Raw genomic sequence first — 18034 nt, 5'->3', positions numbered from 1 at the left:
ATTATGACACAACGAGATTCAGTTTCGTTCAAAATGTTGACATCTTGAAATTCTGGCAGGGGCAAAAATGTTGAACGTCTAGACTCTAGAGGCTGCCGTCAATATATTGCGCAAACCATAATGCGCGATAATATTGAACGTCTAGAGGCTGCCGTCAATATATTGCGCAAACCATATTGCGCGATAATATTGAACGTCTAGAGGCTGCCGTCAATATATTACGCAAACCATATTGCGCGATAATATCGAGAAGAGACGAATTATTGTTCAAACTTGCAACCATGGGCCACTAGTTGGTTCCTGTTCCCCATTTTCACTATTAATTCTTCTGCTATCTTTTACAAGCTATTATTATGCTGCATATATATCAATAACGTGATTAAGCAAACGTCAAAAACAAAGACTTTTAAGCTTCAAAAGATCAAGCCTTTAAGACAAGAATTGTCAGTGTTGCCCGTCCATGAAGACCTTCGTCTCATCTTTTGTCTTTTTATAGTTTCGGAGAGTTTCCAGTTTTGATTATTCTAAATTTTACTTTAAATGTGCCTATAAAACATAAACTTCTTGTCGACATAAACTACCAAATCTTCTTCCTCTGTCTAATTTTTTATTACTATCCAATCGTTGCAGAAATGTTTTAACATATTGTATCCTATTGTTTAATCATTTTCACAAGCGTGAAGCACGTTACAGTAGTCAGCATTAAAAGGGTCGCCTGCCGAAGACCACCACTGCCCTGGATGTAATGGACCATCATGATTCCTGCCTTCCAGAACGTAGACTTCAACACTTCTGGACAATCATATCTAGGCCGTGCGTCGAACCAGCCCTCGGTCGAACGGCCACTCGTCGAAGGACGATAAATTTTGGAACAGAACTATGCTATCTGAAACCTAACCTCAGATGCGGTGAACGTAAAATTACGTAATTTAACGATACCCGAAAGTCATATTCAATCCGCGGCCTAGTGGTGCAAGGTAGGTTTTATGCAACGCCGGAGGAGGACAAAGCCGAGTGGTTCACGGCTGATTGGTGGATGTCCGGAGAGATCCAAGGCGTTCGATTCAGGGCTTATTGGTGCACAAAATTGGTGGTGCACGGCTACGCTCCCCATTAAAACACAGATGTCATGTATAAGCCCAGTCAACTCATGTATCGATCATCTTCTCGCAGCTGCACATTTTTCGGCGCACCATGCGCAGAAATTGTAGGCTTTTGTGCTTGGAGCATACCTTAAGCAACACTTGACATTGTTTCTGGCAGACATATTAAAATCAAATACTAGGCCACCTATACGATACCGATCGGAACTAATACAATTAGCTTTTTTCTTGGAAGTAATTGGTTTCATCGTTGGGATCTAACTTAATTTAAGGACACTCGTGAACCTACCTTTGCAGAGTAACGTTTACCCACCTAACTTGAAAACGACAAAATTTAAAAGGTTTGACTAAGCGTTATTTAAGATTATAGATGCCTGCTATAGATCAAAGTTTATCCATGTAAATTTTTTCGATTATCAATTCGTGTACATGATGTGACATCTCAGATGAATTTATTTATTGAAAAGTACATTTTGAATCAATTTTTGAAGTATTAGGAAAGAACCATCTTCTTCTGTTACTAAGTTTGTATAGCTGTGGTAGGTATCAAGGTATCTTATTAAATACTCAATTATAATTATTGCCGACATGACCAGTTTAAAACGAAAATCTCCACATATTCGTTTTGCGTTTCATTTGAGACTTCGAACTGAAATAGTCAGCTGGTTCGTTTCTAGCAAATTCACGTGAATTCTGCTTCGCATTGCCCATCGAAAAAACTGGCGTATACTTTTGGACTATTTTCATTTGTGATATTAGTAATTTGCTCTAAAATTTCTCGTCAAAACAAACGGAACTATGAATACCAATCGATTCAATACCTCTCGAACCCCGAAAAATGTTCCAGCTCCCGTGCCAACTCAATTTCCTCCTAATTCGTCATATTATGAAGATTTGGTCTTTCCATACTGTGAAGATATTTCTGGCTATGAACGGCTCACGAAAATTGGGCAAGGAACTTTCGGGTAAGTTGTGAACTTACAATTAGATATTAGTTTCAATAAAGTTTGTTTTCACTTTTCATGCCAGCAGGAATGAGGAATCCAGCGCAGGCTGCGCAGCAAAGATGTCCCAAAAAAATATTCAACTTATTGACCTAGCCTACTAAACGGTGAATGTCAAACGGTGAACAAATGTTCATAGCAGGATAGAATACTTGAAATTATGGTTTGTATATTATTTTTGATCAACCTCTGCCACTTTTTTGGTCCATAAATTTTAGTTGAGATAGAATAAAAATAAAAAGGATTTAAGCTGCACTTAAAAGAGTCAAGAATGTAGGTAGGTTTCACCATGGTTGCAAGTTGCAACATTGAATATTTTAAGATTTCAATTAGATTAAATAGTAGTTCACTAGCAATTTGTCTCTAACTTCTAAGTCAAACAAAACAAATTAACATTTATGAATCAATAACAAATCATGTCACCAATAAAAGTTTAAAATGATTCACACCCTAAACACTATTTAAGTGAGCAAAATCTCATGCACGTTTACACAATCAGTGCTGGAAAAGTCCTATATTTTCTGAAATATTGCAGCTCCAAAATCATATAATTTCAGTAATCAGTAGGCCATTATGCAGAGCATGGTGGCAATCCATAGGTTATTCAAAAGAACCTGTTCTTATGTCATTTTGAACCGATCAACGCTTCTTTACGGACCGATCGTTAAACACCTTCACCGGCAAAAGCTTTTGCACTTCTGAAGAAAGTCAGCTGACAGCTACACTGGCCGTGGGGTGTGGTGGACCGAATTTGAATTTGAATGCATCCACTTGAAATCCTATCGACTCATTCGACTGTATAGTATACAACTTACAAGTCATAGAGCCTAAATTTTAAATATCTCTAAAAAAAATTTACGTTTCTGCATGTATTATAATGCTGTTAACATTAGCAAACTTTGAATTATCTCTGATGCAAGAAATACTTGCTTAAATCATTTTATTTTCAATATTCCTGCCACCATGATGCAGAGGGTGGATGCAGCGTCGCCAAGATATGGATTTTTAAGCCCAAAGCGTCGCCGGCCATTTTAAAGATGCGTCGCCAGGTAATTTTTAATGAAAAGCTATTTACGCTGAGTAATGACAAATTATTCACAAGCCACGAACTTATTTACAAGGTTGCATGGCAACCACTGTGCAGAGAGTGAACGAAGATTTAAAGACCTACGGCGACGCATTATCGGCAAAATTTTCGCCTTCAGAAGATCTTGCCGACACATTTAGATTGAAATTCTTGCATTTAATATATTTCTCAGTCTTCAGCCAACTATTTAGAAAAAAAATAAGGTTTCTGGTATGTTGGATGGATTACGATGCAGCAAAGCTTGTCCGGAAATCAGTTGCGATGAGTTCCCGCAAAAAATGTAAACAACATTTTTTCGATTGCGTAGTTTCGGTTGCATTAGAGCGGTCAGACTGCTTTATTACTTGTTCAGTTGACACTTGCTGTACAACCGGACTGTTTTTATGGTAAAATTAGTTGTTTGGGGTAACACGTGCATGCAGGCTGGAATTCTAAGAATGGAAGTTCACTTATAAAAAAGCTTTCCACCCAAGGTGAAAAGCTTTCCTTTGATACAGTGCTCTGCCAGGTAACTGACTATAAATGAAAAGGTGGAACAAAAGTGGACAAACTGTTTCAATTGTATAGTACATTAGGTTTGTTATAGAATTATTTGGATGTCTCAAGTTTGATAGATATTTTTATTTTATTTAATGGAATTTTTGAAAATTTTCCATGCCCCTTTGTTTGTAATGATCAAGTTTAAGTTAATTATTTAGTTAACCAGTACTGTAGTACATATACCATATTAGGGGCGGGGCTTATGGGCACAACCAATCACAGCTTGAAAGCATTTCCATCAACCAATCACAGCTAGAAAGCAGATAACATTACAATTCCATTAACCAATCACTGCTGGAAGGCCTCCCTATCAACCAATCACAGCTAGAAAGCAGATAACATTACAATTCCATTAACCAATCACAGCTGGAAAGCTGAAAGGGGCTAAAAATCACAATCCCATCAACCAAATTCACAACTGGAATTCTGGAAAGGGATAGGATATGTAAATAATTGACTGAAAGTGTAAAGTTCCTGGGCTTTCCAAGCTTTCAGGTCCTGCTTTCCAATATGCTATGTGTACTGGTTAATTTAATATCCCTCTAGAATTCCACACTGCGTGCATGCAACCTTGTAAAAAGTTCGTGGCTTGTAAATAGTTTGTCATTACTCAGCGTAAATGGCTTTTCATTAAAAATTACCCGGCGACACATCTTTAAAATGGCCGGCGACGCTTTGGGCTTAAAAATCCATATATTGCCGACGCTGCATCCACCCTCTGCATAGTGGCATGGCAATGCATGCACGTGTTACCCCACATAACTAATTTTACCCTAAAAACAGTCCGATTGTACAGCAAGTGTCAACTGAACATGTAATAAAGCAGTCTGACCGCTCTAATGTGACCGAAACTACGCAATCGAAAAAAACGTTGTTTACATTTTTTGCGGGAACTCATCGCAACTGATTTCCGGACAAGCTTCGCTGCATTGTAATCCATCCAACGTACCGGAAACCTTACTTTTTTTCTAAATAGTTGGCAGAAGACTGAGAATTATATTGAATGCAAGAATTTCAATCTAAATGTGTCGGCAAGATCTTCTGAAGGCGAAAATTTGGCTACTGAAGTGTTGCCAAAGATCTTGCAATATTCATCCACTCTCTGCACAGTGGTCAGTAGGGTAAATGCGGTATATTCCGACACATTAAGGATGCATCAAGAAATGAAAAACTATAAAAAAATAGCCGTATGCATTACTTGAGTTCTGTTTGCTTTACATGACTCTCATTCTCTCAAAACACCACACTACGCGCCAGCAACGATGAAATGTCACAAAGTGTTGCCATATTTATTTAAAAGCCTTTAGAATGCAAACCTACCAAATCCCTATATTCCGACGCTGTGTGTGACTGTGACTAAATTTGGCACATTGTGAGACAAATTCCGGCCGCGCTTCAATTTCAAACTCTACTAATACGTAATTCCGACATCCATGTGTTCGAATTCTGATCGCTGTGTGAGCTGTATTGGAACAGGGCTGGAAAAGTCCTATTTTTGTCTGAAATATTGTGGCTCTAATATCATATAATTTCAGTACCGTAAAATGGGGTAACTTAGACCACTTTTTTTCTTATAAATGATGCCATTTTCTTACTAGCTAAATTAAACTTAAATTGAAACATGCAAAATACATGTCTATACTCTAGCTTCACTCACCATAAATTGCTGGCTCCTGCCTCTCATAGTCTTTATGTAATTTCAAAAAAAGTGATGGTCTTTGTTACCCCAGCTCTTGGGGTAACTTAGACCGGGTGGTAAAATCAATTTTTTTTGGTAAAATAACTCTAAATAACTCCAGGTTTTGGTGCATTGTAGTAGAACTCTTCTAGTTACATATGCAAATGACAAACTTTAAGAAAGTGTCATAGTTTGCAAATGGGGGGCGCCACCCCATAATGAGGGAAATGTGACTACCTAATGGCAGCCCTGATGGGGTAATATTGACTGGCTTGAAAATTAAGTTAAAATTACCATATATAAGACTCTGTAGAGTCTGAAACATAAAGAAAAAACATAAATAGGCTGTCAAACATAAAATATGTTATATATGGTAATTTTATATTAACTTCCAAGCCGGTCTATGTTACCCCGTCAGGGCTGACATTAGGTGGTCTAAGTTACCTACCCCATTTCGGGGCGGCACCCCCCATTTGCAAACTATGACACTTTCCTAAAATTTGTCATTTGCATATGTAACTAGAGGAGTTCTACTACAATGCATCAAAACCTGGAGTTATTTAACCAAAAAATAAAAAAAATTGGAGGGGGTACTCTGACAGGCTTTAAATAATAGCTTTTTTTCGTGAGTCACATTTTTAATTTTCTAACCTATTAGATATGCAAACTTTTCAAATCTTTCTATTGTGTTATGTAGCCTCAGTATTAGGCCTTTAATGCCCATTGACAAAATTTTCTATGTCAAATAGTTTTTGAGTTGTGGGGGTTTTTGTTAAAAAAACAAAAAGTGGTCTAAGTTACCCCGCCGGTCTAAGTTACCCCATTTTACGGTAGGTATGAAATCTCGCGGCTTGAATGTCATAAATTTTTGTTCATTTGAAAAATCGCGGTTTGCACTTTGCAAACATGTCATTTCATAAAATTGTCAACTTGCGCAATACGCATTGCTTTACCATTCCCGCCAAAATATCTTGCAGAAAAAACATAAACATCGTAATGTAAACAAATCAACTAAGTATTTTGTTGAAGATCGCGCATAGTTGCGGGCATGTCAAAGTGGTCAGACTGCATTACCATGTGCTCAACTTACAGTAAAGACAAATTTTATTGTTGCGGTTTGCCTGTTTTAGGGTAAAATTAGAGATTTGGGGTAACATGTGCTTGGACATTCTAAATAAATTTGCGCCTTGTAAATGGCTTTTCATGGCTGAGATATGGAATTCACGGCTCGGTGAAATGGAATCACGGCTTGAAGAAATGGAATCATGGCTGGCAAGTCCATAAAACCACGGCTCAAAAAATTCAGTCGCGGCTTGCCAAGTAGATATATTTCATGCCAGCATTGGAATATGACATGGCTTTGAATTAGAACACTATTGAATATTGAACACTACTTAATTAGGTTTTTAATTAACGGCTATTAAGCTTTTAATTAAGAAAATTTTAATTTTTGCACACAGCTTGGAGCGAGCTGTGTGTGTCCAATTCAAGTTGTGTCGGAATTAGTTTTTATGTGTCTAAATCTGTTTCTTAACTTAATCATCTATTAATTTATTTACCACTTGAAATCAGCAAATACAAGTAGGTACCGGTATACTTAAAGGATTCCTAATATATTCACAGATGTATTTAAAAGTCTCAAACCATAATATTTTTTCTACACAAGCAGTTTATCACTATTTGGTAGAGCAAGGTCAACTATCAACTTTGACACATTTTTCGATGATCTCACTGGGTAGCATGCACTGTCTCTCTTTGTATCTCAACATTTTCCCACCAGACAGCCCAAACCTATTGTTTTGGCAATAGTTTGGTGCGCAAAGGTATGACGTCACTATTTCAACCATCAACAAATGCGTGGAACTAAGACAAAGCTTAATAGAAAGGAAAAACTAGAGAGGTGTCGGAATTACCCACGATGTCGGAATATAACGCGTTTACCCTAGGTATGGAAATCTCGCAGCTCTAATAAACTTTCAAAAACTTGTGATGGGAGACAAAATCTCTGTCAGAATCTGAAGTGAAGTTATTTACAAATAGGGCAATAGCATGAAGTATTCATATCTAGATGGGAATCAAAAGTTGTTTAAATTTTGAAACAACTTTGCTTAATTTAAAACTCTGTGTGGAATGTGGATCAAATCTATTTATTGTGAAATCAAATTTGACATTACCAAAACAAGGTATGGGACACCATTGTTTCATATCTACACATCACAGCACAATGTGCCAAATGCTGTGAAAGATTTGCGGTTTATCTCATCATTTTGTGGTTTCGCAAATTTTGTTGGTATTAGTAAAATTATGAAAATTTTCTATCAAAGCTGACATAATTTTCTTTATTTTGGAACATATTCTTTGCAAAAATTTGTCAGTTACAAATAATTGACTAGGTAGTGAATAAAATTGAGTAAGGCATTACTGACCCAGTATCCGATTTTGAACTATGCATGATATCAGAATCACCACAGTTTCTGATTAGCTTGGTGTATCAATTGTCACCGCTGTGAAAAGTGTAATGTGGAAGGCTTTTTGATCCATTTTCTTATATAAACATGAGAATATATTACCTATCCAGAATTCAACACTGGTTCGTAAGTCATGGACTTAAGGTCATTATATCAACATCAAGCATCATCCTAAAAACAGCATCAAACTTGATGAAACTGTAGCTGCTACTGTGCTGCAAGAACCTAACAGCATCATCTTCATGTTCAATATTGTTCATGGACTTTCCTGACATCTCACTGAGAGAAATGGGCGGGTCTGGATGACCCACTTTGATGAGTCAACCGCGTCCGAAAATCGATGCACTTTTTTGACTCACTTGCCCCATGTGTGTGTCATACTGACCCATTAAATTTCAAGCATGACTCACTTGTGGCGTTAAATCGCTCTGACGCCCAGATGCTAACTACGTATCCATGCTACGGGTGGCGTCATAAGGGATTTGACGTCACAAGTGAGTCATGCCTGGAATTTAATGGGTCAGTATGACCCACAAATGGGGCAAGAGAGTCAAAAAAGTGCATCGATTTTCGGACGCGGTTGACTCGTTAAAGTGGGTCATCCAGACCCGCCCATTTCTCTCAGTGCTCTACTGACTGGTCTCTCTCTAGCTATCCATCTCATAACTACGTACTGGACTTTCTGATCTTTCAGATGGTTTCAAAATTATTTTCATGGTTCTTTTTCATATCACATCATATTTATGTGTGTCATATACGGTACTTATTTCTACCAAAATTCCAGTATTCAATGCTTTTATGACGGGATGCTCATTTCGTGGTATATTTTTTTTTATTTGTACGTTCTATTAATCCTGTGCTAGGTTAGTGACCAGTCAATTGATGTAACATTTATTTTGTGACTGAAATAAGGAACTTCATTTAACTGTGATATTATTATTTTGTTAACTAAAGGGTTTAATTTATGATATAAATTGTGTGCCTTGTATAAAGGAATTGTGTATCGCCCGAAGATCACCAATATATTAAGAAAAGTTCCTCGTGCTTATTCCTCCTCTCTCCAAACGCAAGGGAATTTAGAGCCGGACCAAAGAGCGACTCTTTAGCCCTTGTGTTAAAACCAATACGTAAGTCACCGTCAAGTCGGCACGCTACTCATAATTATTTCAACTTCGCGGCGGTGTTTCCGGTCACACTTTCTATAACTTGAAAATGAATGTTGTCACATTTGAAGCATCCATGATAAATTAAACTTACCTACTTCCTAAAACCTGCATTTTGATTAACCAACATCATCTGAAAATTTATATCAATGAATTCTATAGTCATTAACCACCCTAGTTTGAACAAGCTTTTTTTGCCATCTAATACTAATTTATAGATATAGGTACCTATATATACCATATAATATATATACCTACTTGGGGTTCAAAAAATTCTATTTTGTACAGTCGTTTTATTCTAGTATCACAATCCAAAAAACAGGAAATGATCCACTCTTTGGGCTGAAGATAATTTTTCAAAGCCTAGAGTCAAAGAATATTGTTACTTGCAGTCATAATGAATAATTTCAATAGTTGAAATTTTATTTCAAGCTGTGTATTTTTCCATGCTTAGGTATACAAATTTCAAACTTCAGATACTTACATCTTCCTAGACTGTAACATAAGAGTATGCTAATGTATTTTTACTCATAAGGACAGTGTATTGCAAGCAGCTACTTTAAAAACATGATTAGAGTCTGCAGTGTACTGTTACTTATGATCTTAACATTTTTTAGGGAGGTCTTCAAAGCTCGGGCCCGCGACTCTGGCAGAATTGTTGCGCTCAAGAAGATCCTGATGGACAATGAAAAAGAAGGGGTAAGTCAGGTTAATTTAATTCTAATTTTTCAGTCAGGATTGATTTATTTTCAATCTTTTTTCAGTTCAAAGTACATAGTTTTATCTATAATTTTGAATATTTAATGAACTTGTAAAATTAGTCTTTCATATTTTTCATATAAATGTACAGATATATTTACAGAAAAGTGCTGGTCACTATCTCAAAATTCTCTGACTAATTTTTAGTTTTGTTTTTCCTGATTTGTTTTTATGGCTAAGTTAATTAATATTGCATTTTTAACATCAATAGTACCGTACCTAGCCATTGTTTATAGAGAAAACATTTTGACATTTTAGGTATATAATTGGAACATTTTGTTTTTAGTGTGCATGATTTGTTTAATTGTAAGGCACCTGCCATCATAACTAAGAGCCAGTTTACACTTCATTTGTATTTGATATTAGCAAGTTAGTAGGTTATTACAGCATTGCCCCACATTACATTAAGTAAGCCTTGTAATTGTTATTCTAATATAATGTTGTTCTAATCTCATAATTTAAAATGTAAATTCATTTCCAGTTTCCCATAACTGCTCTTCGCGAGATCCGTATTTTAAAGTTGCTTAATCATGAAAATGTTGTGAGTCTACTGGGCATAAGCAGGCAAAAAGGTGAGACTATGGGAGGAACTTTTCTATTTTATACTATTTTTATGCTTATCCAAAATTGTCTAGTGTGCCTATGCATTCTGAAAGAATTGCTGACATGAATCTTTTATAAAAACTGTAGAATCTAAAGTTACAAATTCTGTTCCATTCCAAACATTTAAAGAGTATCCTGATCTACTTAACATGTTGTTAATACGGTAGTGTTTTTTTTTCAGCTAGCTTGAGTTGAATTTGACTCTAATTATGTTCTTTCCTTCTTTTATGTTACAGGGTTCCAGCACAAAACAGCTGGCAAAGGTTGGTTAAACACCAAGGTTATAATAGATTAATTTTTTCTTAAGATGATATAGGTACTATATACCTACCTACTGAAGTACGGTACAATTTCTTAGGTGACTGAATCTTAACCAAATTGTTACAAATTTCAAGTTAACTGTTGGCCCATGAAAATTTTGTGGATTAAAAAAACTTCTTTTTATTGATTTGTGAACTAATAAATCATTTTTTATTTCCAGGAAGTTCCAACAAAAACAATCCAGGTCAGTCAAGACAAACAAGCATTTTTTTTATGTTGATTAATTTCCCTGCATAGTACCTTTACCATTGTTAATACTTATTTTCATGCCATTCATTTCAGTGAAGTTTCTTTTAAATGTACATTCCAAGTTATGCATTGTGTATAATATTCTTAAATATTATTAGATTGTTTGCTATTAAATACATCCATGATTATATTTTTATTGATTAAAAGCAATGTAGAATGTGCAAATAATTTTCAATCAATCCAGTTCTGTATGAAATTTGGGTATCCATATTCATGATAAATTTAGTATCCAAATTGTCCAAGTGAAAGAATTTCTTAGATAATGAATTTTTTATTCCAGGACCCCCCTTTGGTATCAACGTGTCAATGTTTTTTCTGGTCTTTGAATTCTGTGAACATGATCTTGCTGGACTGCTCTCTAATGTTGCAGTCAAGTTCAACATGGCTGAAATCAAAAAGGTTAGTGATGATAAGCTGTACCGTACATTCAGAGTTTGTTGAAAAGTTTTAGAGATTTTAAAATCATTTTTTGAACTGCTTGATAATTCATTGATCACTTTTGGAGTTACGGTATATTTGTTCTACATCTCTAGGTGGAAGTGTATTTGTTTGTAGGTATAATAGAGGAAGCATGTAAATTGAGTGATGTTAGCTTAATTTATTTATTAAACTTTTGTTATAAATTGATAAATATTTGACTTTCTCATTACATCATCTCTGAAAAGAGCCAACATATTGAATGTATTAATTCGTATTGAAATCATGTAGATATGTTGAGCAGGAATGCAGCCTCCACCAAATTTACTCATATCAATCTCTGAACGATTTAATGTGCAGATAATGCAGCAGCTGCTGAATGGCCTGTACTACATTCATTCCAACAACATCCTCCATCGTGACTTGAAAGCTTCCAATGTTCTTATCACGAAGAAAGGTGTTCTCAAGCTTGCAGATTTTGGTCTGGCTCGAGCATTTAGTAAACCTAGGAACCAGAAAAACCGGTTAGTTTACATACTTAAATAAGTGAGGTACCTAGTTGTGGATGAGTTATATTGATACTTAAGTCATGCTTTTGTTTTTTTTAAAGAAATAATTTTTATTTGAGTTAAATTGAGTGTTCTGCACATACTCAGTGAGAGGTTATGGTCTAGTGGTGGAATTTGTTTCTGGCAGTGCAAAGTATTCTTCAATAAACTCAACTATAAACTCCAAAATTATGCAATGCAAATATACCTATGTCAAATACATTGCAAATTCCATTTTCAATTCAATCCCCTGCTGATCTGTGAATTTAATGTAAACTATTCACCAGAGATTTATTTTTAAATTAAGACTTTTAACCATTGACTCCATGTTGTATAGCTTTTCCCAGCATTCTCTCATATATTTCATGAATATACTATACTGCATCAAGTGCGTTTTTTTTTTGCAATGTCAATTGTCAAGATTGTGTCATGCTTATGCACTGATGGTGGATTATGATTGCTTGACAAGATTCTATTCTATTCTGTCATTTGAACGGGAAGTTTTCTACCTGCCAGCTCCTGTTAACTGAGTGCCATTAAATTTGCCCTGAATCAGTTTCTTTTTATTTTAATGATCTTGTGTTCATTTGCATGGTAAGAGATTACACAATTTGGTTCCTTGCTTAAGCGTGATTATATGTGTACACGCATGTATTTGGTTGCTCATTTGAATTTTATTACAATTTATGGTTCACAAAGCGATTAGGCTATTGGTTGTTGATTGATTATACTTTCACGTACAAGAATTGTAGATATTTGGTTATGTGATCATGCACGTGATTATACTTGCATATCTACTTTGTAAATATGCACGTGTTTATTCTTCCAGCTACACAGGAACTGTGTAGATATTTGGTTGCTCATGTGCACGTGATTATACTACCGGTACACTGGAACTGTGTAGATATTTGGTTGCTCATGTGCATTATACTTCCAGGTACACAAACCGTGTGGTGACGCTGTGGTACCGCCCTCCGGAGCTGCTGCTGGGAGAGCGTAACTACGGACCTCATGTGGACATGTGGGGCGCGGGCTGCATCATGGCAGAGCTATGGGTGCGCTCCCCTATCCTTCAGGTAATTTTTTAATCAACTGAAAGTTATAAAAAAATTTGAATATTTGTAGTGATGTCACAGATCAAACGACTCGTCCATTTACTCTGAGTAGGCAAAGGTGTTAGGCCACCACCGCATCTTTATTTCGTGCCTGGAAGTTTCATTCTTATTTGGATTAAAACAACATTGAAACCTGAGTGTAAAGCTAAAGACACCATTTATCACGAATATATGATTAAACTACCCAATACATGCTAAATTTTTCAAATACTTTATTGTATTCCCCACATATAATTTCTAGAAAAGGTATTTTTCTAGCATAAGGTAATACTCTACAAATGAATATTATAACAATGCCTACACCAAACAGCCATAATATGCCATGAGTGTAACTTTATTGTTTCTTTTATGTTCATTTTGTAGCCTGTTCACTGAAGGCACAATTAACGTGTAATTATTTTTTACCTGACATTTCTGTAGTTTGATGCAATTTTTATACCGGCTTTAATTTGTATTGCATTCGTGTAGTAATGAGTTGTTACAGTGTAGTTCCATTGAAGCAGTGTATGAATTACATATTTGTACACTGTAAATTGATAATCAGTCTGAGTCATTTGCGTCTAGTATATTTCATAAACTTTATTGATGATGCATTCAATAGATCCGTTTGCTGTGTGTTTGCAGGGCGAGTCAGAGCAGAGACAACTGTACCTCATATCTAAGCTCTGCGGTTCCATTACTCCTGAAGTTTGGCCTAGTGTCGTGGAGCTAGAGATGTATGGTAAAATAGAACTACTTGCCAATGCACCAAGGAAAACCAAGGACAGACTATTGCCATACATCAAAGACAACTCGGTAATTGTGTGCAGTTCATAAAATATTTTACAAAATTTTTATAAACATCGTCATCGTCGTCACCTTTATATACTCGTAGTTATTGTAATTACATTTAAAATGCGTTGTTGTAAATATTCTAAGCATTAAACTTTTCTGAGTGTACATTCGAATTTGGCTTGGCTCTTTCAGAAAAATTTTTCTTCATGCAATAACTCCAGAGCCCGTCATGGTGATTGTTATTGTGTGAGCAATGGTAATTCTCATTCTTATCTTTGATAATTCTTGTTAACCACATGTTGGTTGTGCTATTAATTGACTCAACTCACGCGCAGGCTATGGAGCTCATAGACAAGTTGTTGGTACTGGACCCAAGCAAGCGCATAGACGCGACCTTGGCTCTAGACCACGACTTCTTCTGGAACGATCCCCTGCCAGCTGACCTGTCGACGACGCTCTCGCATCACACCATGAGCATGTTCGAGTACCTCGCGCCTACGCGACACAGACGTGGCGCCATTAAGCCAGCGGGACCGCAGCAACAAGTCATGCCGCCCAGGAATCAGGACAACATATCTTCTTACCAGGAGAGAGTTTACTGAACATAGTAGGTGGTTATTCCGGCCAGTGCTGTGGTGGAAATTCCATTGCCAGGTCGTTGTTATAGTCGCCTCACTCTTCCCTCATACATGAAATTAATCGATTTCTCATGTCACTTGTGTTAGCGGGTTAAATCGTGTACCAAAAGATCTGCTATTTCGCAAGGCTGGCCGCTTGTCCCTTCATAGTGATATGAAAAAATCGAAATTCAAAGCTTTTGAATTAGGTTCAGAGCTTCATGAATTGAATTCATATGTCATTGAATAGGATTCCATGCTGGTATATAATGCAGAAACAAGGATAAGAAAAAGATTTCCAGAAAGGCTCCCATTCATTAGTTTGATCCCTGTGCTTTACTGCATATGAAGGCTGTTCCCAATGTTTTGATCGTGATCAGCTGAGTACTTTTAACTATTTATTGCGTAATTTAAGGACAAATTAATTAGGTGTTGCATACGAGAAGACGATGTTGCCGTTTCTGGTGTGTCGGACTCAAAGAAGTGTTAGAGTTAACTTGTTGCTTTCCATGTTGTATTATTGTGAGAGCGCGGAGGAAACTCCTGTGCAATTCATGCTGTTCTTGGGCAACACGATAATAATGATTGAGAATTTAAAGCAGCCAATACGCAGTTTAAACTAGAATAATTTGTTTTCTCGCGTTTTTCTGTGTTTTCTTGATTTGCTTTAGTTAAAGTTTATCTGAAGCTCCACTATGTCAAGTAAATTCCAGTATATTTGGCCTTGTAGTGTCTCCAACGTATCTCACATCAGAAATGAAGGTTTGGTGAACGTTATATTTCATTACATGGATTCACTGTCGTTTACGTAAAAGTTATCATTATCATTTGCTGCTAAATAAGCTAATTCATATATTTTTTTTTCCATGAGGATGTAAATGTTATTTGCCGTGAAAATACGGTATGACGTGCTCCTGTGAATTTTTACTGAAATTTCGTATTTTCTTAGTTTTCTGGTCCGTAGATTAGGAAAGGCACGTTTTCAAGGCCTAGAATTGCGGAAATTCTGAGTGGCCATAGTATAAAGGTCGATCCCTAACGTTTGAAATAAGCGGCTTTTTTTGTGGCGAAAATTTTGAATTCTAAAATGTTCAAAATTGTCGATAAAAAATTGGAACAACCAATAATAACAATTATTCTTCGAGTCAGTAAATTATCTGTTATTACGATATTTCCCTCCTGTTCTCCGGACTCCTGTACATGTGAATAACTAGTTTTCATATTCTGCCTGCAGTTTGATCTGTCGAATTTTGACATTCTTTTAGATGTTGGACTCAAGCGTTTTCATTTCTGTACGCAGCAAACAAAAAAATCCATATTTACTTTAGTGTTGTTGTTAACGTCACGGGTTATTGGTTTCTGTGACAGCGTTCAGTTCAGCCGTTAGTGTACACCTCTCTTCTTGAAGACGTCATTTGATAATAATTGCCAGTAGATGTAATGCAAATGATGGCACTCGGATCTGTGGTTGTCAGGGAGTTTTTTGGCGACCCAGGTGCGCTTTGTTTGCCCAGCGTGATTTTGTTATCAAAATTAATTATCTTTAATGGGGTAATCTTTGTGCTAATGGCTCTTGTGGAGTGTCCAATATGCTCCGTTGATGTCAATTATCATAATCGCATATTAGCTGTAATTGTTCCACAAATGGTGCTCTATCGTAGCAGTCAGAGCAAGTCCGGGGGTGGGTTTGTACTAAGAATGGATTTTGGTTTCGTGATATAGTGATCTGAAGTTTGTTCTGATTCGAGCAATGATAAGGAAGTGATGTCTGTTTAATTAATTGAATTTGTGCTGCCATTTACCAGGTGCTTCATGTATAACCTGTCTTGTGCCCATTGTCGATATGCTATCTAAACTTAATAATTAAAAACTGCGGAGCCACCATTTAAAAAAAATTTAACATAACGTTTCTTCATGTGGTATAGCAACTAATTTGCATTATGATTATCATCTTATCGATTTAAAAATCTGCGGTTTTTATGTTGTGAAAATGCGAAACGTTACAGGGAATAGGTGTCTGTGACAGTTAATGGTTAAAAAAGAACTTTCTGAATCAATTGAGTAGATACCTCTATGCTTTACTTCAATACTGTTCTCACCAAAACGCAGGGTGTAGGTTACACTCGGTCACGCTACGATGATTTAAAACTTCTTCTACTCGTGTTTTGTGGAAGTTTTTGACCCAAGCAAGTGCGAATGTGACCAGGTGCGTATCATTTGTTAAAATGATATCCCACGTGTACTTGAACCACTTTTCTTGCCTCTTAGTTACAGCGTTGATAATGATGATAAATGTAGCAAGGGGTCCGTAAATATCATTCGCTTTTGTCATCTACGGTTGCCGGCTCTAACAATCAGTTATCAGACTAACTGAATACACTTAGGGTATATCAATATCAATTATAAAAACTGCTGAATTTTTTGCTTTTGTGTTTCCCTGACCATTTATGGATCGAACTGGTATATTTTACTATATGTATATCGATCATACTCCGCTTCCAGTTTGTAACCAAGGGATCTGTTAATCGTTCCACTAATCTTTTAATTTTTATAATTACATCTGTACTCTTAATAATTCGTTAATTTCTTTGAACTCAATTAGATTCGAAAGTTCATTAAAGTAAAGAAATTGGTTGAGCTGCTTATCATCTTCAGTTTTGATATATTGGCCCACTTTATCTGGAAGTTCCGTGTTAGTTTACGTTTCAGCTACTGTTTCCAATGTGTTCATTATTGAAATTTCCCTACTGAATCTTATTTGGTTTCGATATTGATGTCACGAGACCAGGTTTCATTAGATTTATTAGTTGAATTCGGTGACGTAGTTAAATGTAGGAATAGAGCTTTAATCGCTTAGATTACCTTCAAATTGTAAGTAGAACAAGTAAATTTAGGCTACTTTAAAATATGATATTTCACTGGTTTCCAGCGTGTCTATGGTTGTGCTTGTCCAATTATGCTCTGAAGAACATAGCGATACGCTAGCTGTGCGCTACTTGGAACGCCATCAGCTGACTGTGCTCCGTTATCTCTTGCCTGTCTGCTTAATTTTATGGTCATCTGTGATAATGTCATCGGTGTAAGGATTTTCTACAGGTTTTCCATGTAAACAATGTTAGAGGAATGTTAAAACATAGCAATGACAAGTTCTGTGTTTTTATTTCAATTCCTTGTCCATAGGGAAATCCGCATGTCTTGTTCGAAAGGCTGGAGAGGAAGTCTATGTAGTTTGGATTCATTGATGGAAAACTTATGAATACAAAGTTCTCTTGCGAGTGTCATGTACTAGTTTCTGCGTTTTAGTCGTGCGGCTATTTTTTTTACGTAGCTGGAACAATTGTGTTAACAGCATTCTGGCTGAACTCCGTCGGGTTCTTGTTTATCAAATAATTAAGCATCACAATATTTATTTATAACCTACGCTCGTTGACCAGCGTAATGAATTTCCAAAATGTCTTCAAAGTTTCAGCCTTATATGATGTTTCAACATCATTAATTTAATGTTTCAATAAAAAAAGGTTGGTAATTCTGAACACTAAAACTGTATACTTGTTATTCGAGACAAGTCCAATTGATTGACGGAAGTCA

General features: G+C 36.2%; 1 protein-coding gene across 1 annotated transcript; it reads left to right on the top strand.

The window, feature by feature from the left end:
* The first annotated feature begins 1640 nt into the window (after positions 1–1640).
* Positions 1641–17594, top strand: LOC108676329 (cyclin-dependent kinase 9). The gene is made up of 10 exons (XM_018164393.2): positions 1641–2068; positions 9661–9742; positions 10284–10374; positions 10642–10668; positions 10887–10910; positions 11256–11374; positions 11753–11916; positions 12878–13016; positions 13680–13850; positions 14165–17594. Exons 1-10 carry the CDS (start codon positions 1902–1904, stop codon positions 14429–14431), a joined length of 1251 nt encoding a protein of 416 aa, XP_018019882.1. The 5' UTR covers positions 1641–1901; the 3' UTR covers positions 14432–17594.
* The last annotated feature ends 440 nt before the right edge of the window (positions 17595–18034 follow it).

The sequence above is a fragment of the Hyalella azteca genome, unplaced genomic scaffold, assembly GCF_000764305.2.
Source record: "Hyalella azteca isolate HAZT.00-mixed unplaced genomic scaffold, Hazt_2.0.2 contig1885, whole genome shotgun sequence".
Lineage (NCBI taxonomy): Eukaryota > Metazoa > Arthropoda > Malacostraca > Amphipoda > Hyalellidae > Hyalella > Hyalella azteca.
This window is presented reverse-complemented; position numbering and strand designations above follow the sequence as displayed.

Coding starts and splice junctions, on each gene's coding strand:
- LOC108676329 (XM_018164393.2), top strand. CDS start 1,902: ATGAATACCAATCGATTCAATACCTCTCGAACCCCGAAAAATGTTCCA. Junction 10,669..10,886: donor GCACAAAACAGCTGGCAAAG/GTTGGTTAAACA, acceptor TTTTATTTCCAG/GAAGTTCCAACAAAAACAAT. Junction 13,851..14,164: donor CATACATCAAAGACAACTCG/GTAATTGTGTGC, acceptor ACTCACGCGCAG/GCTATGGAGCTCATAGACAA.